General features: G+C 41.1%; 1 protein-coding gene across 1 annotated transcript in view; it reads left to right on the forward strand.

The window, feature by feature from the left end:
- The first annotated feature begins 548 nt into the window (after nucleotides 1–548).
- LOC8040819 (neuroligin-4, Y-linked) overlaps nucleotides 549–22,957 on the forward strand; it is a 245,611-nt gene continuing 223,202 nt past the window's right edge. Inside the window, exon 1 of the mRNA XM_040214702.1 lies at nucleotides 549–693. Coding sequence (XP_040070636.1) covers nucleotides 573–693 — 121 coding nt within the window. The 5' untranslated portion in view covers nucleotides 549–572. The remainder of the gene's footprint in view (nucleotides 694–22,957) is intronic.

Consider the following 22,957-nt stretch of genomic DNA (forward strand, 5'->3'; position numbering starts at 1 on the left):
CACCAGCTCGCAAGCGCACTCAATGTTTTTACGCCCGTGAAACCCAATCTCATTTCTTTTGCTTGCCAAGATTTAGGTCGACATGTCTTAAATCCCGTAACGAGGATTTTTCTAAATTATCTTATTTGCCTCACGGGCATATGGAGGTTGCAGTAAACAAGCTGGATTCAAAACAAGTGCTTCACATATCTCATGAAACCCCAAAGAAAACGAAAGGACATAAAGGAAAACAAACGTGAACAAGCGAAACAGAACTGAAACCGATTTAGCAATGACCGATAACGTGATGAGAGAATAGAAAACAAAAAATAAGTAAACTCTTTACCGGACTCGTACAGTGATGGAGTGAAGAACCTCGTCACGGTCCATATATATAAAACTTCTTTCCAGTGGTATGTGAATAAAATGGCATTCCCATCGGTTACACTGTGAAAGCGTAATTTGTTCCAGTCTCTGATGAAAAGTACTAATAACTTGTTTTGTTCTCTCCTTTGTCTCCCGCCTTCCCTTTCTGCTCTTCCCAACATGGCCGGGCCCACACAGTCGGCAGGGACGCCGTCCGACTTCCGGTGATGATGTTCATCCACGGCGAGTCGTACGAGTGGAACTCTGGCAACCCTTATGACGGCACCGTTCTCGCCTCCCTCGGAAACGTCGTGGTGGTCACCATCAACTTCAGACTGGGCATCCTCGGTGAGCAGAACTACTAACTACCAACAATGCCTAGGGAGAATGCCGTAATCCCGAGTTTTGCACGTCGCCGTGAACCAGCGCTGGGCCGATATGGACCACGAGTGCTACGCAGCTTTGGAAGTCGTGCTGAGGCTTCGAGACCGGCAGTAGCAACCGAACGGTGTTGCAGCATTCATGTGCAATATGTGCACCGTGCTTGCTCATCAATGCAATACCAGAGAATCATGACCCCGATAAAGCGCCGCACGGTCCAAATTATTCGTTACATGATTGCGCCATTTCTGGTGAGAGCGGCAGAGTAATTATAAAATTTTAAATATTACTGCTGCCTAGCAGATTCAGTATTAACCTGAGGAAAGGAAGTTTCAGTACGATGGTCCCGCAAGTACTGGTGCCAACAATAAAGCTTTTTTTTTTTTTTTTTTTTTTTTTAATGTCGCTTCTAAACTTTTTGAAATACCACTGAAATCGGGAATACGCCTATCATGGGTTTGGTTTCTTCTTTCGATGGGTCAAATATTCGTGTCGCTAGTCCTTGTGCACTCTAAAAATAAACCAACCAAAAATCATGCCGTCAGATTAAAAAGGCTTGCAGACAGCCAGAATATTGGGATCATAAAACGACTAAAAGTTTTTATTTCTTTTTTTAAGAATGGTTTTATTAGACTTCCGCTAACGTTTAAGAATGGAGGAAAAAATATTCTGTTTTATAAAACATCTTTTTTTTTTTTTATGTGCATGTACTTTCTCGAACAAATGCCTCGTGGCCTCATCCAGCTCCAGTTATTATGTTTTTGACCGGTGTTTTGATTGCTCACCAAAGTGTCACTGGAATGTATTAGCTTGCACGCACTGGTTGTAAATTTGCAAGCACTATATTTCCTGTGTGTTATGCGCGACCACGCCTCGTAAGCATCCGTGTCAGCGTGCAGGTACACCTAATCTATATGCAGATTTACTATAAACCCAAGGTCAATATACTAATGATGACATTAAAACCCTTTGGAATTAAGCTTAGATGACCCGTACACATTTGTCATCATCACAATTAATTTTACCTTGTTTGTTTATTTTATATTCATCGCATACATTTTAACGTGTTTTACAGCAGCTCTAATAATATTTTTTTCCTCTGTACTGTTTGGACTGCTTTTTTTCTTTTTTCAAAAAACTTTGATGGTGTATAAATACTCAAATATCGTTTGTGATTGTTGCAGTATTAAGTGTTTGTAAACTTTTTGTAAATAACTACAGCTATTAATACGAAAAGTAGACAAGTTTATCCGCGATTTGCCGCATGTTTTTCGGTGCACGCATTTGTGTGTCGCTAACTAAGGTAGCACATGACCGCAGTCGGAATCATATGCTGTCGAGGCTATTTCTTAGAACGGCAGTTGCCCAAAATGCCCCTTCTTTCTCCACAGTGCTCATTTTCTTTTCACCCCTTTCCAAAACTTTAGTTGTAGTTGTCCCCAAACTATAAGGAAAAGAAGTTCAGCTTGTTTGATTCCTGCTGAAACCCGAACTTGCACCCTTACCCCGGCCACACTAAAAATTAACACAGACATTCGAAGGTTGAGAACAAACAAAACTAAGAGGGCGCCTAAAATAGCTACAACCCCCCCCCCCCCCCCCCCCCCCGGGGCCTGATGCAGTAACACCAGCCGAGCCAACGATTTTCGGACTCTTCATAACCGAATCAAAAGAACGAAGAGAATCTACGAAACCTTCTCCCTTACTCCACGTTCCCAGACCATAGTACGGTGGTACCTAACAATCTGCCAGTGTGACCACTCCCACCCTTCTTCCCTCACTGCCGCCTTCTCCTCACCCCCTCTCTCTCTCTTCCTTCCCCCATTTCTCTTTTACTCTTCTTTCATCTCTCGCCGAGGGAACCCGACCCACACCATACGTTCCCCGAGGCTCATCTTTTCCTCAGGGGTGAACGGTGACCGCCAGTTAATGACACTTCCCTTTTAATAACAGTGTCATTATAATCGGACCATCCTCGTTTTTTTAGGCTTCAACGCGGTCGTGAATCCCTATCTACACTTTAAACAAATGGTATCAAAGCGGTGTAGCCTTACACCCTTTGTCCCATATAATACTACCTAAAACTTCAGTCCCACATGCAGCCCACTGTCGTCCAACCGACGGCCCCAACTTTTACGAGGGGCTTGATAACGGTGTGACATAACGTATGGAATAACTAAAGTACGTGGCAAAGACTGTACCAAAAAAAAAAAAAAAACTCTGGTTGTGCAGTAGTCCCAAGAAAACCTCGATTACATTTTTGCAGTCAGTCACACGTACATTAGACATTTTATTAAGTTATGCAACACGGCTATCGACCAGCTCGCGAAAGTTGTTACCGTCAGATCAACGACAGTGCACTCTACCTCGAACTGAAGATTTTAGGTCTATTATATGTGAGAAGAGGTGTAAGAATGTACCCATTTTTCTTAGAGTGTATATACTAAAGCCACGTTCACGCCCCACAGACATTTATTTATTATAGTGCAAATTTGTACTCCATCTCACATCCTGTACGCAGCGCCATCGAGAACACAGGGGAGCGAAAGCGTAGCGCGAGCAGAAGGAGAGGAGGGAAGGGAAGAATGCTCCTTTTTTTTCTGAATTCAATATTACGCAAAAGGACTTTACACGATGGTTTTCCATGAGAAACAGTCACGCTCGGCTGTAACACTGGACCGTTTCATGTAGCCTCAAGGACAATATGATCTGAAACACCCGATCCGGCCTTCTGTGTCTGTGACCAACCCTGACTTATTATTTCTCGATTTGTGATTCATTTCTAAAAATGGGATATAAACATTACGTTCCATCGCTAGTAGGGACAAAAATATTTCCAAGAACCGGATGCTACGCCAGCGAAAGAATAAGAAACGTTTCAGCACGTATTGTTTGCGATAGTACGCCAAAGTCCTTTAAAGGCCCCATGGGGGCATGCTGAAACACAGATCCAAAAATATACCGATAGTGTTTGAGCTTGAGACGAAGAGATTTCCGGCAAGATACTACAGCGACTGGGTTGAGCAAAGTGTTTTTATAGTTTTATTTTAGAAAATCGGAAACATATTCAAGATATCAAAAATTCATTACGAAATTATGCCTTGCCACTTTGGTTCAGCTGGTTGACGGCTGAAACTAAGTTAAAAGGGTAATTCACCGATATTCAGTTGGAATTTATCTGACTTTACAAAAGGTACTGGCACTAGTGGGACATAAGTGTACTTGCACGCAACCCTACTGATAAAGAAATTTTGTTGCAGTAAACTTTCAATGCTAAATGCGAGCGCTTTCTTTCAATGTCTTCCCAAAACTTGATGACGTAGCTGGGCAGTAGTAGCGTACGCAGGGACTCACGAGGGACAATACTTTTAACGCGGCTTATTTGGACCCGAGCATCGCGTGAGCACTTGATTTCGGCTTGGGATATTCATTTAAACTGCGATACAATTCAATGATATGAGGTAAATCAACTCGGACACCGAAACAGTGCTGGTAAATGTTAAGTAACAAGAAAACTCGTGCAAAATGTGAAATTCTAAGTTTCTAGACCTAGTCTTTGTTACAGTGAAGTGTAGGAAAGTTAAAGTGAAGAAGAGGAGCATGCTTTTCTTGTTAATACAAAAAGAGGCCGATGTTATTACTGGTGCGGAACCCTGACTTGACGTTTCCAAAAATGGCTCCGAAATGTTCCCAACTAAGTATCAAGTAGACAGCGAAGACCGAAAATTACCAGGTAAGGGCCTGTTCTCACTTGTGTCGAACAACCTAGATGGCACAGCCTTTAAACGCAGATTATATGTGCAAACCTGTTTGGTGCAAGAAAAAACTTAAAAACTGCGAAGTTTCCATAGTCGACTCATTTTATAGACCGCCGGGTAAGAATTTTATCGCTCCCGTATTGTATCTGTCTAATAAGTTATCAGCAATAGCGCCCGAAGACGCCATACAGTGTGGCAACTGTAATCTTCCGGATATAGAAGAGATAGTTAATCTGCCACATTTACGTAATTCATCGGATCTGTATAATACGTTTGATGAACGTACATGAGTTGCATCAGTTTGTTTCGTTTCCAACAAGGTATGATCCGTCGTGTGAACCTACCCTACATATTTTCTTTACAATCACGCTTCGTGCGTCTGCTCGGTGATAACAATATCAGGTAGCAGTGACCACAAGGTTGTGGTGGAACATGTCATATGTAAGAACTCTAAAATTATTAAACCATGCCCTACAAAGTTTTTCTTATGGGGGATGTTATGACAGATTTTTTCTCGATCTCCTGACATATCTCTCCTATTATGAGTGCGCTTGCATGAAGCTTGATAAAGAAATCTAGTAAAATGTGTTTAGAAAAAAAAAAAAAAATATATATATATATATATATATATATATATATATATATATATATATATATAATTTTATCGCCAAGTAAGAGGTTCCTTGACAAGTTTGGTAAATTTTTCAGAGATGGTGCTACAATTCATGTGTTAATATTACGGCTGGCAACTGTGGCTCTTCAGACGGGCTCAGGCTAAATTTGAGTTACAAGCGACACGTGGTTCACGCTCGAGAAATGTTCCCAACAAGTAGTCAGCTACGACGAAAACTAAAAAAAAAAAAAGACTACTCCGCGTGTTGACTAAACACTTCTATGTAAAATAAATGGACTGCTGCGCAGATCAAAGCCGAGCTTAACGAAGTTCACGGGGGTTCTTCACCAACGTTGAGGACGGTCTATTTTTTTATCAATGAGTTCCAACGCGGCCGAAAATTAGCTGAAGATGAAGCGGGCTCTTGACGCCCGATTGAGGACACCGCAAGGGAAATCGTTGAAACAATTAACGGCATCATTTTCGAAGACCATCGAGTGGCAGTGCGGGAGATCACTGAAACTGTAGGCATCTCAACAAACCGTGTTGACAATATAGTGCATGGAAGGTTAGACATGAAAAAGGTTTATGCTCACTGTGGACCAAAAGCGCGCCCAAAGGGACACTTCAATGCAGTGTATGATGATGTTGAATCGCAATCCGAAGAGCGCTTGGCGTCTAATCGTGACTGTAAACGAAACTTGGGTCCACTACTCGACACTCTACACAAAAGAAAAACGCCATCTCGTTTTTCTTTTCTTTAATTTGAGAGCCAGTGTTATTGCGTGGGCGGAAAAGAAAAGAACGCGCGTTTCATAGGTTATGCACGACAGGGATATATTCCATGCGGTATTAGAGCCAAGTACAGCAATCGTTAAACGGACCCTTTAAGTAGAGGAGGTGCGTGGAGGCAGTTCGCAGTTGGTTCATGACGTCTAAAATTTACACTAGCCATAATCATGCTGAAAACGACCGAGGGAGAAAGAATCTGTTGAAGCGAGTGGGTTGCGCCTATTTTCTGCTGAGCTCTCGTGCGCGGGACTAGCGCAACGCACTTCAAGTTTATGGTAGCTACATACATTTTGCGTCTACCGGTTTGTCTGAGCAAACGCGTGCTATACGGCGCACAAGGGTCCTGAAACGCGTCTTCAGCGCATCGGAGCTCAAGCAGGGGTGCGCCGATCGAGAGGCAACGCGCAGAGAACATGCGATGACTTGGCAGCCGAACTCGCCCCATCAATGCTGGAGTTCGCGGGGAAGCAAACGCACATGGGCGCATCGGGGGGTTAAGGGAAAGTACGTACACCCGCCGCCAATATGAAGGTGAACGCCGTACCGTCGACCGCTCCGTGCTATCAGCGCGATGACGCGGCTGCCGTGACGCCTCGCTTTCTTATCGCGATATGAAGGTGAACGCCGGACCGTCCACCGCTCCGTGCTATCAGCGCCATGACGTCGCTGCCACGGCAGTCGCGTCATGGCGCTGATAGCACGGAGTGGTCGACGGCCCGGCGTTCACCTTCATATCGTACACGACTGTACAAGGTGAGCAATGAGCGGACCAACTTGCTCGCCGTATAATCCGTTTATATGAAGTCCGACTGCAGCCAAAGCTAAGATTCGATCAATCAATGAAGCAGCGTTAAAAGAACATCGTTGCGTTAGCTATTGCCATCTAAACTTATCACGAATAATAAATTCGCCCTGAGCACGTACTTTCTCTAAGAGTGTATGGTTTAGCCTGTTTTTGCAAACGCACTACGATCACCGTGACTTTGGCAATGCTTGATCATCGGAACACAATGTTGGCTGCGGTCGGATTTATTTATTTATTTATTTATTTTTTTATTTTACCCTCTGGGCGTGGGCATTACAGAGGGGGAAGTGATTGCCTGAGATATTGAAAAAAACACAGACACAGATACACAGGAAATATATTGAGTGTAGATTAGAAAAAAATACGTTCCAAGGCTTTTTTTTAAAGGTCGTGACCTATGATCGAGACTACGGGTGCAGCCAGGTGTTTCCAGTCAAAGAATGTAGACGGTACGAAGGAATGGTAAAAGACGTTGGTGCGACCATAGGGGATGCCAACTTTGTGTTGATGGTCAAGTCTAGGTGAAACGTAAACAGGAGGTATAATTAGCTTATTACGCAGCGTCTCATTAGTGGAATAAATTTTATGAAGCAAACTTAAACGGGCTACTTTTATGCGAGTTGATAACTCAGGGGGACAAAGATTAGACTTCATAGTGCTTACGCTGGCTGTCCAATGGTCGTTCGAAAATATAAATCTAACAGAACGATTTTGGACGGCTTCAATCAAATCAATCAGTACAGACTGACCAGGGTCCCAAACAGGAGATGCATATCCAAGCTTTGATCGTACAAGGGTTTTATAAAGAATTAGCTTCAAAGACTGGGGTGCTAAAGAAAAATTCCTTTTAAGAAAACTTAGCATGCGATTAGCGTTGTTAATGATGTAGTTAATGTGAGTCCTCCGTGATAACCCAGATGTGATATGACCTCCTAAATACTTATAGGCCGTAACTAATTTAAGGAGATGGTTATTTAGCGTATAATGAGGCTGAGATGAGGTACAATGGGACATTCTCATAACCTTATATTCGCTAGAATTTAGTACCATGGACAGCGAGTCGCACCAGTTGGAAACAGTTAATATCGTTTTGTATTAGTTTAGAATCACAGTTATGAGTAATTTCTTGATAAATAACGCAGTCATCAGCAAATAAAGACATTTTTGAGGATACATGAGAGGGTAAATCGTTAATGTATATAAGGAATAATAACGGACCGAGCACAGAACCTTGAGGAACGCCTGATGTTACTGATACCATGGTAGAGCTTGTGTTATTCACGTTGACAAATTGTTTACGGTTCGTTAGAAATTAATGTATCCACGTGAGTACCGCCGGATCAATATTTAGTTTACTAAGCTTGGACAAGAGTAAGGTATGGGGCATTTATCAAAAGCTTTAGAGAAGCCTAAAAATACGCAATCTACTTTGTAGAAAACGTCAACGATAGAATGAAGGTCACGCGTGAATGATACAAGTTATGTTTCGCATGAGAATGTCTTTCGAAAGCCGTGTTGAAAGGAACAAAACAACTTATTTGATTCGAGAAAATTGACTATGTTAGAGTAAATTATATGCTCTAACATATCGCTTGGGACACTGGTCAATGAAATGGGTCGAAAGTTTCGAAGGTTGAATTTATCACCTCCTCTATGAACTGGGACCACCTCGGCTACCCTCCAGTCGTCTGGCAAAATGCCTTGTTCTAAGGATTGAGAAATATACTCCCAAGAAGAATGGAGGAGTACACATCGCGACACTGTTAGTGCTAACACGACGACGGCGCATTTTCGCATTTTACTTCTAATTACTATTAGCGAGCACGAATTTTTATCGCTTACATTATAGAACTAAATGAGCTCTTTCCGTAGCAATAACAACTTGGATGACATCCCTTGGTTTCAAAAAGAAAAAATAGAAAAACCGGCGATCGCTTGTTCGTGCTAACAGTGTCACGCTCTGTACATTCTAGTATTCTTCAAAAACTTGGAGTTTATACAGTCTATACCAGATGATGAGGATAGTTTAAGGGAACCGATTATGTTCACAATGCCTTCAGGACTAATAATATAGGGTACATGGGGAGCTAGTCATAGGACATGTATGTTTGATCATTACTTACAGGGAGGTCTGAAAACCAGCTGACAAAAATAGCATTGATTTCATTGGCACACTCTTCACAAGAAATAGGGCTACCATCATCGGCTCTGGGCTCTAAAACTGTATTACTTTTCTCTTTCGTGGTGCTCCAGAACTGGCGGGGGTTATTAATTAGCATAGTCGGTAATGTACCATTAAAGTAAGTACTTTTCGCACTACACACAGCTGTCATGTACAAATCAGCAGAGACATGGTATGCGTCCCATCGGTGAACTGTGGGATCACGCTTAGCGGCATGGAAAAAATGCTTTTTCTTGTTCCTAAGTTTCCCAATTGTTCTAGTAAACCATGGTGCATTTGAGTGCGAGTAAATTCTTTTGAAGGGGATGTGCGACTCAAGGAGCTCATTTACTTTTAGTGTGAATATATACCAATTTTCGTTAACAGAACGCCTGAGAAAATAACTTAGAAAAATGTGTAAAAACTATCCCAATTCACTATTAATAGCAGTAAAGTGTGCTTTGCTATAATCCCAGATTGTTTTAATAGTATTGGAAGTAGCTTGCAAAGGAATATTTAAATCAATATGTAGCAAGCAGTGGTCGCTCAAACCAGGCAGGTACAAAATAGATGATACTAAGTCTAAACATGTCGTCAACACAAGATCTAAAAACTTTGTGGAGGTAGAAGCAATTCGTGTAGGTTGATCAACTAGTTGAGAAACATTGAACTCGGAACATAAATTAATGAAATCATTCCCTTCTGATGAAAATCGGTGTACAGTAGGCGGCGGAGTAGACCACATAATGCTAATCTGAAACTGAGTGTGCATTTTGAGTATTTCAGAGATTCCCGTTGTGACCAATTGTGTACCGGAGATTGGCTTGTCGCTCAATATTCGTACAACAGCAATACCTTTTAGATGGCAAGGCCGTTGTTCTACGTCAACGACAAGTGGCCAGCGCGGAACCCAGACTCGACAACAGTGCCGAGTAAGCGCTCAGCTGAGACTCGTGGTATTGAGCTCAAACACCGACCCAAAACTGCCGTGGCCCTTGTCTTCAATCTGTGTTTCACGCAGGACGCTTGTAATTGACGTAGACCTCCTAAATAACGAAAATGCAGATCGATATTTTCGACTCCACTAACCGGAGGCCGGAGTGGTGCGCAGGCTGTTCAACAGTGCTGCGTGAGCGCTCTTCTGCAAGTCATTGAGTAGGAACGCGAGCCCCAGATAATAGTAATAACAATATTACTATTTTTATTAGCAATTTTTAAAACGATACATTCATTCGGGCCCGTCAAAGACAAAGGGGCTTGTGGGGCGGAGCCGATAGCCAGCTTCGTGCTCATATATGGTGTCTTTTCTTAATGTTGTTTTTCTTGCCCCATCTTGCGGTAAAACACATACTAGCAAAAACAAACCAACAACAAAAAAGAAATATTAGTCTCATTCCCTGACGAAATGATGTCTCCACTGGAGGACATGCGCAGCTAATCTGTAGACGAGTGTTACCAGTGTCAAAAAGAAGTACACTTTTACATCATCCACAATCCTTAGTGACATCGTCCCCTTCCGCCATTTATCTACAGACGCCGGTACCCTGTAAAAACTTTAATGAGAAAATATGCTTCCTCGCCATACATTAAAAATCGGGGAACTGTTGTCGAAGGGCCTCAAGACATGGAATTTTGATAGGCGTTGACATCGCCAGGACATAAAAAGAGAGCCTAAAAAAGAGTAAGAGGTGGGTCCAAATGCGATTTCAATTTTGCTTAGTTTGTGCGGAAACCCTCGCAGGGGAGACGAACTCTGTCATATCAAATGATTCTAGACAGACGCCTGAAAAATGTAAGCGTTGATTAACGAGGCCGGGACTAGGCACGACTCATTTAGCAAGGTATATTCACGGCAGTACCTTGCAGAAACGTTCCTGAGCTCATTTTGCGCAACGGGCCTTCATGGGCCGCACTGAGCGACCTTACTCAGGGTCATAAGTAAGATTTATGCCCCTCACGCTGTCTGCGGTGTAACGCAGCGGTAATACAAAAAAAAAAAAAAGCGGTGTGGCAGTGTGGCGCTGCCGTAATAGCGCTGAACTTGCATTTCGCTGTCCTGGGTTTCGATCTCACACAAGTTCTTACAGTCTTCGGTGCATCGCGGCGCTATTGTGGGTTTTATTTGGGCATGCTTTTCGTTATATATATATATATATATATATATATATATATATATATATATATATAGATATATATATATATATATATATATACATATATATATATATACATATATATATATATATATATACATATATATACATATATATATATAGAGAGAGAGAGAGAGAGAGAAAGAACGCAGCGCAGGATGATGAAAAGTTTATACGGCAGAAAAACGCACTTGAGACGGACGTTGGAGTTTTTAAAACATAACATTCGTAAAGTTCGTTGACCTTTCGGTCTGAGACAGACCTTGAAAAAGTTGTGTCTCAGGCCGAAACGTCGAGGGACTTTACGAGTATTATGTTTTAAAACCTCCAACAACCGTCTCAAGTGCGTTTTTCTGGCGTACATATATATATATATACATCTTTCGCCACGTGGATTGAAACCTCTTTTCGTATTTAAATAGTATTTGCGAGTAAGTGCGGAGGTTTTATAATTCTTGTACACACAGTTTACATACACTTTTTTTTTCTTTTATTCTCCACTCTTGCAAACCAGCGCGAAGTTATGTCGGTATTGCTCGTTTTCGTTTTTGCGTTTTATATTTTTGAAAAATCGAGGAGTAAAAATCGAGCGATATTCTTACACACGGCAATCCGGTAGAAATCGCGATTTTCAAGAAGTAATTCCGGGATTCGGGTCTGATGAGTTATATTAAAAAAAAAAAAAGAATATCGATAATTTCAAATAATATTATTTATAGCGCGTTGGTTTCAATGTGTGTTCTTTCTATTTACTCTAAGAAACTTTAGCAATGTACAGGTAATACGCAGAAACGCAGTGTTGTAGCTCACATGTTATTTCTCGTTTCTCACATTTCTGTTTTTTCTTATACATGATGTCAATAGGGATGTCTAAAGGCCCGGCTTCAGCACCACTTTTGGGCACTTCATTCCCACCGTACTCCCCATCCTTCATTTAGCCCACAAATAACCTTGGGTCAAGGTGGCGAGAGAAATGTTAATATAAGTCAGAGAAAACAAAAACAATTTCCTCTTGAAGTAGCGCAGGCTTGTTTTTAATTCGAAACATTGTCGGCGCGCTATTTTTTATTACTAGCGTATCGCGCAATAGCGTTATGCCAACAAATCACTGGACCAGTACATAGCTTCCATGAACTTGCTTCCAGGTACCGCTTAAACTCGTATGGAAGCGAATATGTATCGCCGGTCCCGAAAATTAGGAAATATGTGTGAACTTCGAACTACAGTTTTTATAGACAGATGTAAAAGTGATCCTAGAATTTCTCGTAATTTTCAGACTTTCACTGGTTTTTGACTCCAAGGAAAGTGGATTTTCAGAGAGAAATCAGCTCTACTGGTTTAACCCAGTTTTCATAATACACGTTCAAGATGCAAACATTTAAAATATCGGGTTTCACCCGAAAACGAAGGACCCTGGGTATTATTCATGGTGTTTCTGCTGAAATTTCACTGTCCTATTATTTAAGGGCGATTTTGGAGTTCAGATAATATTAAAAATGAATCAATATACATTAAAGTTCAAAAATAAACAAGCGCATTAATGTTATTTTTCCTAGGTCGCGTCGGCAAACTTAACAACGTAAGCCGGTGCACGAATAGATATCAGCAAGCCTCGCGTTTCTAGGCTTGTACAAGACATCTGTTATGCTTGTGTCAAAGCCTGCCGGTAGGGCAGTGGAAGGTGTGTTGTCACGCCTCACCGAGCGTCTCGTTATCTAAAATGACACATTGAATGCTTCCCTAGCTGGCACGAGTCCAGGCCTCATTTCAACATAAAATGTAGTAATTTTATTTTTGTGCTCTATTAACCCATATATTTATTGATATAATAAACATTCCTTACTAAAGGTGCTCAAAGGATCTCAATTGTGCCTTTTGTTTATTATAATCTAGAGGTCGTTCTAAATTTGAAACTCCAAACATGCACCACTAAGCAGCCCTATTCTACAACTTGAAGCATTTAAAATTTATCTGAGTACCAGAAAGTTGGTCTTGAATACATTTCACAATCATCTCTACAACTTTCATCTGAACACTGTACTGCTATTTCGAAAAAAAAAACGATGTCTCAATTTTAATGATTATCGCTCTAAAGGAACCACTTACTCACCAATTTGATGCTCTTTTTTTTTGTGACGTAAGACTGCTTAAATCATGCGAAGTTTATAAGGGTGATAAGTTATATAGTAATTGCACGTACTCTTTAAGTAATTTGTGTTTATTTGTGGTTGCATACTTATTAGTGGGTCTCGGAGGTTTTCTTTTTTGGAGTTTCTGGAATTCGCTATTCAAATAATTATGTTTGGTTATACTAACGAATTGTAACAGTTTTTAGAGCGGTATATTGTTCACACACACGTGTTTTAAAGTGGTTCTAACTTCTCATATTATGAGTCGTATGCCATATTGTTAACCATTCTTAAATTGATCTTGTTAACACCTTGTATTCTGCCAGCTGAACACAATCCATTTTCTACAAGGGCATATCGGAGAACAAATTCACCCAATACCTGGTAAACCTTTTGGCATAATCTTAAATCCACACCACTTTGAAACCGGTATATATATGTTTCTGTAACTCTCAATAGATTTTTAAGACGCTCGAATAGTTACTCAAAAACTTATGAAAAGTACTTTGCATTAGCTTCATAATTCATCTTGACATATTTGTTCTTACCACGGTACGGATTTAAAAACTGTGATTTATCTAAAAGTACAAGTTTGTGTGGTTTTTCGTTACACATTAGTTTATTTTTATCAAAGCTGACAAATATAAGATGCTTGAAAACCGGTTTTATATCGTATCTATATCATTCTGAAATTATGAAACCGCTCTTTCATTGTCCTCATGTGGAAGTATGAGCGTGGCGTCATCCGCACATTGAAAAACAAGATATTTCGTTTTGCTATCCTAGATAATTGATATTGATGGTGAATAACATTGCCGATCCGTGTGGTGTTCCCAAATTAATTTGTATTTGCTTATTTATCTCAGTGTTTATCTTGACTGAGTGCAATCAGTCTGAGAAAAAGTTAACAAATACTAAAGAAAAGTCATCCAAATCCTATCTCTTCTAATTTCCTTAGCATGTTTGAATGGTTAATCATGTAAATGACTTCGATACTCCCAGAAATGAAATAAAATTAATTCTGTTATTATGTATTGCTTTAGTAGTAATGTAAATAAAATACTTACAGAGTTCACTATTACTTTAATACTTTTTAATTCATATTGTGATTCGCATATGGAAAAACTTTGTCAAAAAGTTTATTATTTTTACTATCTGTTTTTATCACATCAGGAATTACTGGCAGTATTGAGAGACGTCTTAAATTACGAACTTTTTTTATTTTTCACCTTTGAACAGTGGTCGTCGAATCTAGATTTTAGTTAAGTTGGAAGTTTTCCCCTTTCAAATATCCCTTTCAGAACGGCGAACAAGAGATAATCTTTTTTTTCAAAGTTCGCAAAAATGTCTTTTAGACGAGTTCGATCGATGCCAGACGGCTTTTTTAATGACATAGAACTTTTTTTATTTTACACAACTCTTGTTTTGTCATGACAGGAAGACTTGCTGATTTAACGTTTTCCACCCGGTTTGTTGACGTCATTTGATTCTGTGGTGTCATTTTACCTCTAAGCCCATTTACGCCTTTTAGACAACTGTAACCTGATGTCTAGCACAGTAAGGCTACATCAGCTAAGTCACCGAAATGTTTTTTTTTTTTTATTTTCTTGTCATAGATGGTCGCTTTTTTGTTTTGCCAATTAGCTGGTTTAGCATGTTACAGTTTTTTTTTTAATTTTCCGACGTAATATCAAAATTATGAGTAGAGCATTTTCACTTTGGCAACGTGATCTTGGTGGTACTTTTTCCTTATTGAACGAAATTCAGTAGTCAGAAGAGTATTGCAAGAATTTTGTTTACACCTAGTCAACAATTTTTCTTTTACTGAACATAATTCTAGTATTTCTTCTAATATCGAACAACTGACCCTTATTGCAAACAGTGTACGGACATTATTCACGCGATTGTCATTTGGCAATTCTTTATAAGAAAAACGAAAACAAAATCAATATTTTTTCGCTTTAAATGTGAGCTTGTAATAAATACACTGGCTATATTTTAATGATATTGTAATTGAGTACGTGAAAAGTTTTCGATTCCTCGGTGTAACTTTTTCTGCCACATTCACATGGGTCGTCCATATAACCGAACTTTGTATTGCCGTCTCTACAATAGTTTGTATTACTTCTTGTCATAGGCATGTTTCACCTATAAAAATAAAACTGACTCTGTTTTATGCTTTTTTATTCATACTTAAACTAGTTTTTTTGATTGGGGATATACGACAGTGTCTAATACGCAAGAGCATATATCTTCGCATAAGAAAATGCATCGTGTTATTCCAAATACGTCATACAATTCCCCTACTAGGCAGACTTGCTTACAGTAAAAACTATACCTATAAACAATCTATGTACCTCACATACCCCCTATGAAACTAAAAAAAAAAAAACTTTTATGGCTTTGAAACGCTGAGTTGCACCTTCCCTAATTTTTTTTTTTTAATTTTCCCTGGTGTGTTTGTTTGAACCATATTCCTTGTTTCTACTCTCCGTAACTATTTTTGTAACTCACTATTGTTTCAGCTTTATGTTTACTAGTCTCTATTTCTGTAAAAGTTAAATTTGTCGATTGTGTATTGCTTAAATATGTAATTATGTCGCACAGTACTATATATTGACACGAAGGAGCATGCGAGGAAACAAAAAATAACTGGTGGAAACTGAAACGTTTAATGGTGCGAACTTGTGCCCCAAAATAAAAAGAAAGCAGATGACAGCAGATCGAAGCGGGCGTCGAAGTCGGCAGAACAGCAGAGTCGAACGCTGGGGCGAAACTGACTCTGGCTCGCCACGCGGAGCCCCTTCTGTACACGCGTGCGCTTTTGGAACAATCGGCCTAGAATGTCCGGCGCGTAGAACATTCTGACCTAGAGCAAGCAACACGGTTCTCGAATTTACCAGAACATCACATTTCAGAGTCAACAAAAATGTGTACCAGCGGCCAAGCATTGAACCCTGGCTTTTTGCGCGGAAGGAAGGCGCGATAACCGTTAAGGTACGTTTATACTTCAACGTAACGTCGACGGGCGCGGCGTAGCGCAGCGCGCACAGATTCTGATTGGACGCAGATATCGAGTTCCTGGTTGCCGGCCAATGAAAGGCGCGCGTTCTGCGCTACGCTGCGTTCACTGCGCTCAACGTCGGAGTATAAACGGCCCTTTAGGCTACGAGCGGGCTGCTGTTTGGTCAGTTGCGCGCGCGGCAATATTTGCGTATTTTTATGGCCGATTTGTAAAGGATCGCGAGCTCGTCAAGCAGTATAAACTGATTTTTTTTTCTCGGCACCCTAGTTTATCCTTTCAAATTGAATAAAGGTTGATTGATTGATTGATTTTTTTGTTAACCCATTGATTTTCAGGTCGTCTTTGCTTTAGTTTTAAAGTTATTTTTGAGTGATTATAAATATTATTAGGCACAACTACTAACGTGTCATATACTTGTAAGTGGTCCAAACATAGCACCGGATTCCAGTCATACTGTTCAATCAGTTTATCTAATCTTTTTAGTCAATTATAATAGTCTCTTTAGTTTGCTTCTGTACTTCAACAAGCACATCATCTTCAAAAGTCATTAAAGCTTCGAAATAATAGGCAATTATTTTCTAATCATTCCGGCAAATACAACGAGACCATTCACCCAGCCTAAGATATGGTCGACACAGGTTTTGTAGTTTTTTTTCCTATGTATTCTTCCCTAGTAATGTAAGCAGTTATATTTTAAGGCCATAACCTGATAATAGGTAAACATAGGCTTCCACACCTTGTTTTGAGTATATCAGAACATGTGTATTAGAACCTTTACCGAACCCTTTGGCACTTACATGAATTTAATTTATCGAATAGCTTAGCGAATTCGTCGCAAAATGAGGTTGGACTTATATCCGGGCTGTAAACCTCACGTACTCTAAATAAGGCTGTTAATTAATTTATTTTCAATACCATCGGTTCGACCTGATCAGATGTTATTTCTAGTCGATTAGACAGGCAGCTATTGTTGACGAATGCCGTCTCCAATTTGTGCTTCGTCTGCGGGAACTGGCGCAGAAACTCCCGCACCTCGGCCATGAAGCAGGCCTTGCAATTTGAGAGAACAAAGGGTTTTCCTTCTTCTCTCGCCCGTTGCTTCCTCGGCGCCCCACGAAATTTCTGAACTTACTTACGCGTTGTTTTATCTGTGATTTGGGAAATTTATGGTCGGAGCTGAAAGGTATCTTGTCCATGAAGTATCTGGCCACATTCTTGATTTTACTTCTATCCTTCCACTCCTTCCCAGTGTGAGTGTAACTGAAAATTACAGATATGTCTTGGCCATTTATACCCAGGTTAATTTAACTATATATTTCTAATCACCTGAAAGAAATAAGTCGAGTCTAAAACTCTGGTATATGCCTCCCGTAGTTCGGAGGAAAAGTGAGTTTAAAGTGCACCTTTCTTTCATAATTACTGACCTCGAATCGACACGTTCTTCGCTAAAAGTGATGCAAATCGGCGTGTGTATACGACAATCCCGACACCAAAAACAGTAGTTGTAAAAAAATATCAAAAACTAGAAAGGAAGAAAAAACACGCACATAAATCAAGTCACTACGATGTTCTAGAAAACAAAACGTATCTGAATTTTGTGGGCAGCCTGGCGATTTCAAGCGGTTGGCCCAGGCTGCCCCTCCGACAATCATAAGTGGTCATCTTGACCACGAGGGGGCCAAGGGGAACTGGCCACGCGAGCGGCACTCCGCCGCTGATAAAAGGCCGTCGCAGCGGATGCGCGGGGGCTGTTGGGATCGCGGCGCAGGCGATAGCGCTCATTAAATGTTTACGTGTTGTTGAACCGGCGTGCTGTGTCATTCTCTGAGACGGGTAGCAGCAAGGGAAATCCCACAATTTCAACTAACGGATCATTTGAGAACTCAAAACAGTAGGTAGACTCCCGTTTTCTTCTAACAAAGAATATGACTCCTATATGTTGCTGCAATTTCGGCACTGGAACGGCATTTTCGCACGAAGTGATTTCTGGAAGGAGTCGATCGCAATGCTGGTGCTATGAAGTCCCATTCAAACATGCCGCGCAGCGCTGAGTCGACACAAAATAAGCGCTGCATTATATGTGCTGTGATTACGGCAGGCTCAGATGAAGCGGAGCGTTGATAGAGCGGAAAGTCAGCGCTGTGTCTAAAGCGCTGATTTAGCGGCGTGGTGCATATATGAGCAAGCTCACCATTCAAATATTATACACACTATAATGTTCAAGATAAAAACAACAGAAAATATGATGACGGGTTCCGGTCGACACATTAATTTCCGGTTCCTGGGTGTGGACGGTGTTTTTCTAGAGGACTCGCGTGATTAGGATCACGTATTATCGAAGTTCGCTTCTACACGATCGAGCTAAAAAAATCAACCTGCCTAAAAGGTCCTAAATTCGTCGACCCGTTTGGCCCAACAAATGTACGAATATGCATGAGGACCGGCGTTGGTACCTGCAACTAGCCTGTTCAAAGATGACATAATTTAACTACGTTATGCGGAGTTTTACGAGGTACTACGACCGCGAGAAACGACCGCTTCACACAGTTGTGCTTGAGTACGGTACGACCAGTTACGAGCGCGAGTTGTCGGGGAGGGCGTGTTTCGTATGTCGCGTGCAAGTCTGCTTCATATTGGGCAGGGACGTCCCGTTGGCTCGCGTTTATGTCAAGGTCAATTCACATAACCTAGACGGCCGCTACTAATATACGCGAATGGGCCTTTATCCGTGTTTTGTATAAAGCACGGATACGGTAGCACACCGGCATTGCAATGAATTTAATGATCTGCTTGACAGGCGGAAATGGAATCCCGGATACGGTATCTCGTAGTAGTATCTCGACGTAATCAAAAGTTCTCAAATGCTGCGGCTTGAATTTAGGTATGCTAGCCAAGAAACGGGACGAGCGTGCGACTGCTCCTAAAGACAAAAGGCTTTACGGTAAACATAGTATATCAAGCCGCACAGTGTATTTTTTTTCCGGAACAGTCTGGCCCTGTCCTTTGCGGTCACTGTACGTTAAAGTGTAACTCGTTGCTAAACAGTTCATCTTAGAATTTACAAGGGCCTGTCATTATAAGGCCCACACACTTCTGCATTAACGAACCCAGTGTAAAAAAATGAAGAGACTACACCGCTTTTTTATTACTTTATAATAAAAATTTAATATGCTAATAAAATTATCTTGACCTGACAGATTCGGCGCCCCAGTTCGCCGATGAGAAGCTCATTGAAAGGCTTCATACTTGATGTTCTACAACGTTTCATCGACACGACTGCGTTTCGTCAACAAGACAAGATCTCATCGCCGCTCATGTGTGACGGTGACGACACCTATGTTTATCACATGGAAACAAAACAAAATGACCTGCGGGTGTTGGTTCACGGTTTCTCGCAATCGCATAGTGCATGGCTAAGCAAAAATATCGTGTATTTTGACAGAATTTACCATTGCTAGGCAACACCAAAAACTATATGACACAGACTAAAATCCCACTAAAAACGGCACGTTTGTTTTGAAACCGTAAAGTGTTCTGGCAACAAAATACCCGGAGGAGAGCAAACCGGAAGTCGCCCAAAGTTTTCTATATGCAAATACGATGAGCTTGTGTATTGTCACGAGCGGATTTTTCGCGATTTATTTTATAAGTTGCCTGACACGTTCCAGCTTTATTTCAATCGTGAATGAATTATAGCCAGAGAATGCTTAAGTAGTAACCTTCTCAAACGACGCCCCAAAGCTCCTTTTCATGAACTATCTTTTCCGGTAAAGAAGCTGCTGTCATACGGCTGGCAAAATGCTATTTACCACCGATATTGATTCCCTTGGGACTGTCCACACGATGTTTAGACAAAAATAATTTGTGTTCCGAAATTTCATGTTTGTTTAAAACATTACCAGTTGATTCCTCTTTTACGGACAATTTTTGAAACGCATATAAATCATGTGCTGAAAGGAAACATTCGCAACAAGCTTTGCTGTCATAGCCAGGCACTGGCAACCACAACAGTATACTGCAATTACGGCGCACTAAATTATTGCCTGCTTATTGAAACCTATACACCATTGAAAACTAGTAACGTCCAATAGTTAAAAATCTTATACTAATTTAAATCCGAGTTTAATGCTTTACTGCAGCTATACCCCAAACAGGAGTGAGCGCGCGCGCGAGTTGTTGAATAGCCCGAGCCGCGTGAGGAGAAAGAAGATACATATCGTCTCTAAGACAGTCAAGACCCTAATTATCAACGAAAGGTTTTAAGGGGTACAGTGCCGTCAGCCAATGCTTGAAACAAATAATGTTGGAGCCAGACTTTCAAACTTCTAACCCCAGGGAGACGAAACGATGCGCCAGCTCGCCTCCAGTGCCGTTAGCGCCCACTGTCGAGAGTACTTCCCTTGCAATAAAGCACGCTAGCGAGCTATTTTCCCGAAAGGAATGCTTTAAGGGAAGGATGATTTGCAGCGCCTTGTGGCACGAACTCCTTCACCAATAAGGAGGTTGTCGTTTTAACCAAAGTACCTTAAGTAATCCGTCTGACATGGGTATAAGACACAATAAAGGTTTAGCAGATTGTTCCAATTACTCCAGTAACAATACCCATAACGATACGATCCATGCCCAAATGTGTCAGCGGAGTGTCGGCTATCGTCATCGGGGTTATCGAAACGATGTACTAGAACTCCCAGAGTTGCAGAGACCAGATGCAACCCGTAGCCGTCCTTCTCCGACGACTAAATAAATGGAATGTGACTATAACGGAGGTGAGTATATGCGGCGTTTTCTGTACCGCAGCGAGCCACCAGTCATCGCTTGCAGCCATTGGCAATGGAGGGGGACAAAAGGATGAACTGCGGTGGCGCATCGCGCACTACAACGGACCGGAGTGAAAATGAGATGTGTGTGTGCGTGGGTGTGTGTGTGGGGGGGGGGGGGGGAGAGGAGGAGGGGGGAGGAGGAGGACAGTCCAAACCGGAAACCGTAGCTGAAGCGGGTTATCGCCTCTTTTCCGGCTTCGTGAGTTTCCGCGGAACTGTCCCCGTAGATGATGGCACGTATAGAAACGTCGTCGTTCTTTCCTTGCTTCAGGACGGGAGCTTTTCGCCGTCGACTTGAATTTCGCCTTGTGTGTTAGTCTTTGAAGGTCATTTATCAATCCTTCAATTTGGCGGTTCGATAAAGGACCCCAGCAAGTATATATGAAGAGCAGCTTTTCACCATTTCGCGAAATGAAGGAAGTAGCTGTTAGTTTGCAAAGTTCTTTTTATACCCACTTTTTATTCACTTCATCAAACACAACGCAGGCTTGTGGCCACTGAAGTGCGTAGGGAATGTAACATTCTGCATACATAAGTCAACCTCCCTGCCTAAGACTCTGCGAGGCAGATTTCATTACGAGTTGTATGTTGCTTTACATCTGACACTGCACGTAAATCGAGTTATTCAATGAGGAATATGCAGCTGCATACCCCGCTTAACGTATGCGTTTAGAAAAATAGACCGTTGAAATATGGCACGCATGCATGCTAACCTTGGTGACACAGCATGTTTCATACTAAATTACAGCACGTGTACCATAATTTCTTAGTGCGGGGCATGTTGCGCCACCAAGGTTAGCATGCATGTATACCGTATACCACTATGATCATACACGTGATGCTAAATGCTAGCTACGGAAAGTGTGCAGTCTTTAAAAAAAAAGCGTGTTTCGTTGGAAACAATGTCAGCACATGCTCCACTTTTTTTTTCGTTTGAATGCACACTTGCCATTTCTTATTTGACTGCAAACTCGCCATTTTGTTTATGGTGTCTCCCCAAACATATTTGTGTTCTCTAGACTACAAAAAGATGCCTCGTCGAACGCTTATTTTTCACCCAAATTTAGCATAAGCAGTCTGTAAAAAATGACAAACTTACAGAGCTTGTCGTTATTTGATTTAAACATTAGAAGTGAGTTTTGAAAATTTTATGTAGAGGTTTTACTTCCCAGAAATATATGGAGATAAATGGCATCAACCTAGAGGAACGGGCCATACTTTCCAACTTGAACGTTGCGAAAATCACACAACACTTTCGAATAAGACGGCAAGTTCTGAATTATTGACATATTGAGCGGACCATTAGCGCTGCATTTGAGCTGAAGCCGAGCATTTGTTAATGTATTGTTTACTTTTGCGGTGAAAAACGCTGTAAATATTTTTCGGGGACGCTCTGCCCGATTGGGCAGGTTTTTTACATCCGGTTCTGCAGGATGTTCCGTTTTTTGAAGGTATTGTTTTATCCTGTTGTGTCACACAATATAATTATGCACAAATCCCTGATTAAGCTGAGGTTCATTACGTTGTGGATACGGCATCTTCTGTACAAGAAACTCCGGTGGTTGCCTGAAATATGGGCATGTAACTAGGTGACAATACTTCCAAATTCATATAGGGTCTAAGAAAGGTGAAATATATATGATTGGGTCATGATGGTAGTGAACCATTTCAGTGGACACACTCTCAAGGAAATCCAAGTGTTTATTGCCTAAATTTTCTCAACATTTATTTCCAAAATTATTTGTTCCAGATAACTAGATATAATGATTTGTTATCAACTTCCTTCCTTGGAAAATAAAGCGTAAAATATTACGTTATAATGAAATAACAAGCAAAGTATCTTGCCTCAATCACTCAAATCTCAATAGAATAGACAGTTGGGCTAGTTGTTATTAATTCATGGTGAAAAAGAGCGCGGAAATAAAAGGACACAGAGGAGATAACACGCTAGACATGACGCTATTATTAAAAAATA

This window comes from Ixodes scapularis, unplaced genomic scaffold, assembly GCF_016920785.2.
Source record: "Ixodes scapularis isolate PalLabHiFi unplaced genomic scaffold, ASM1692078v2 PGA_scaffold5__190_contigs__length_132052651, whole genome shotgun sequence".
In the NCBI taxonomy this organism is placed as follows: Eukaryota; Metazoa; Arthropoda; class Arachnida; order Ixodida; family Ixodidae; genus Ixodes; species Ixodes scapularis.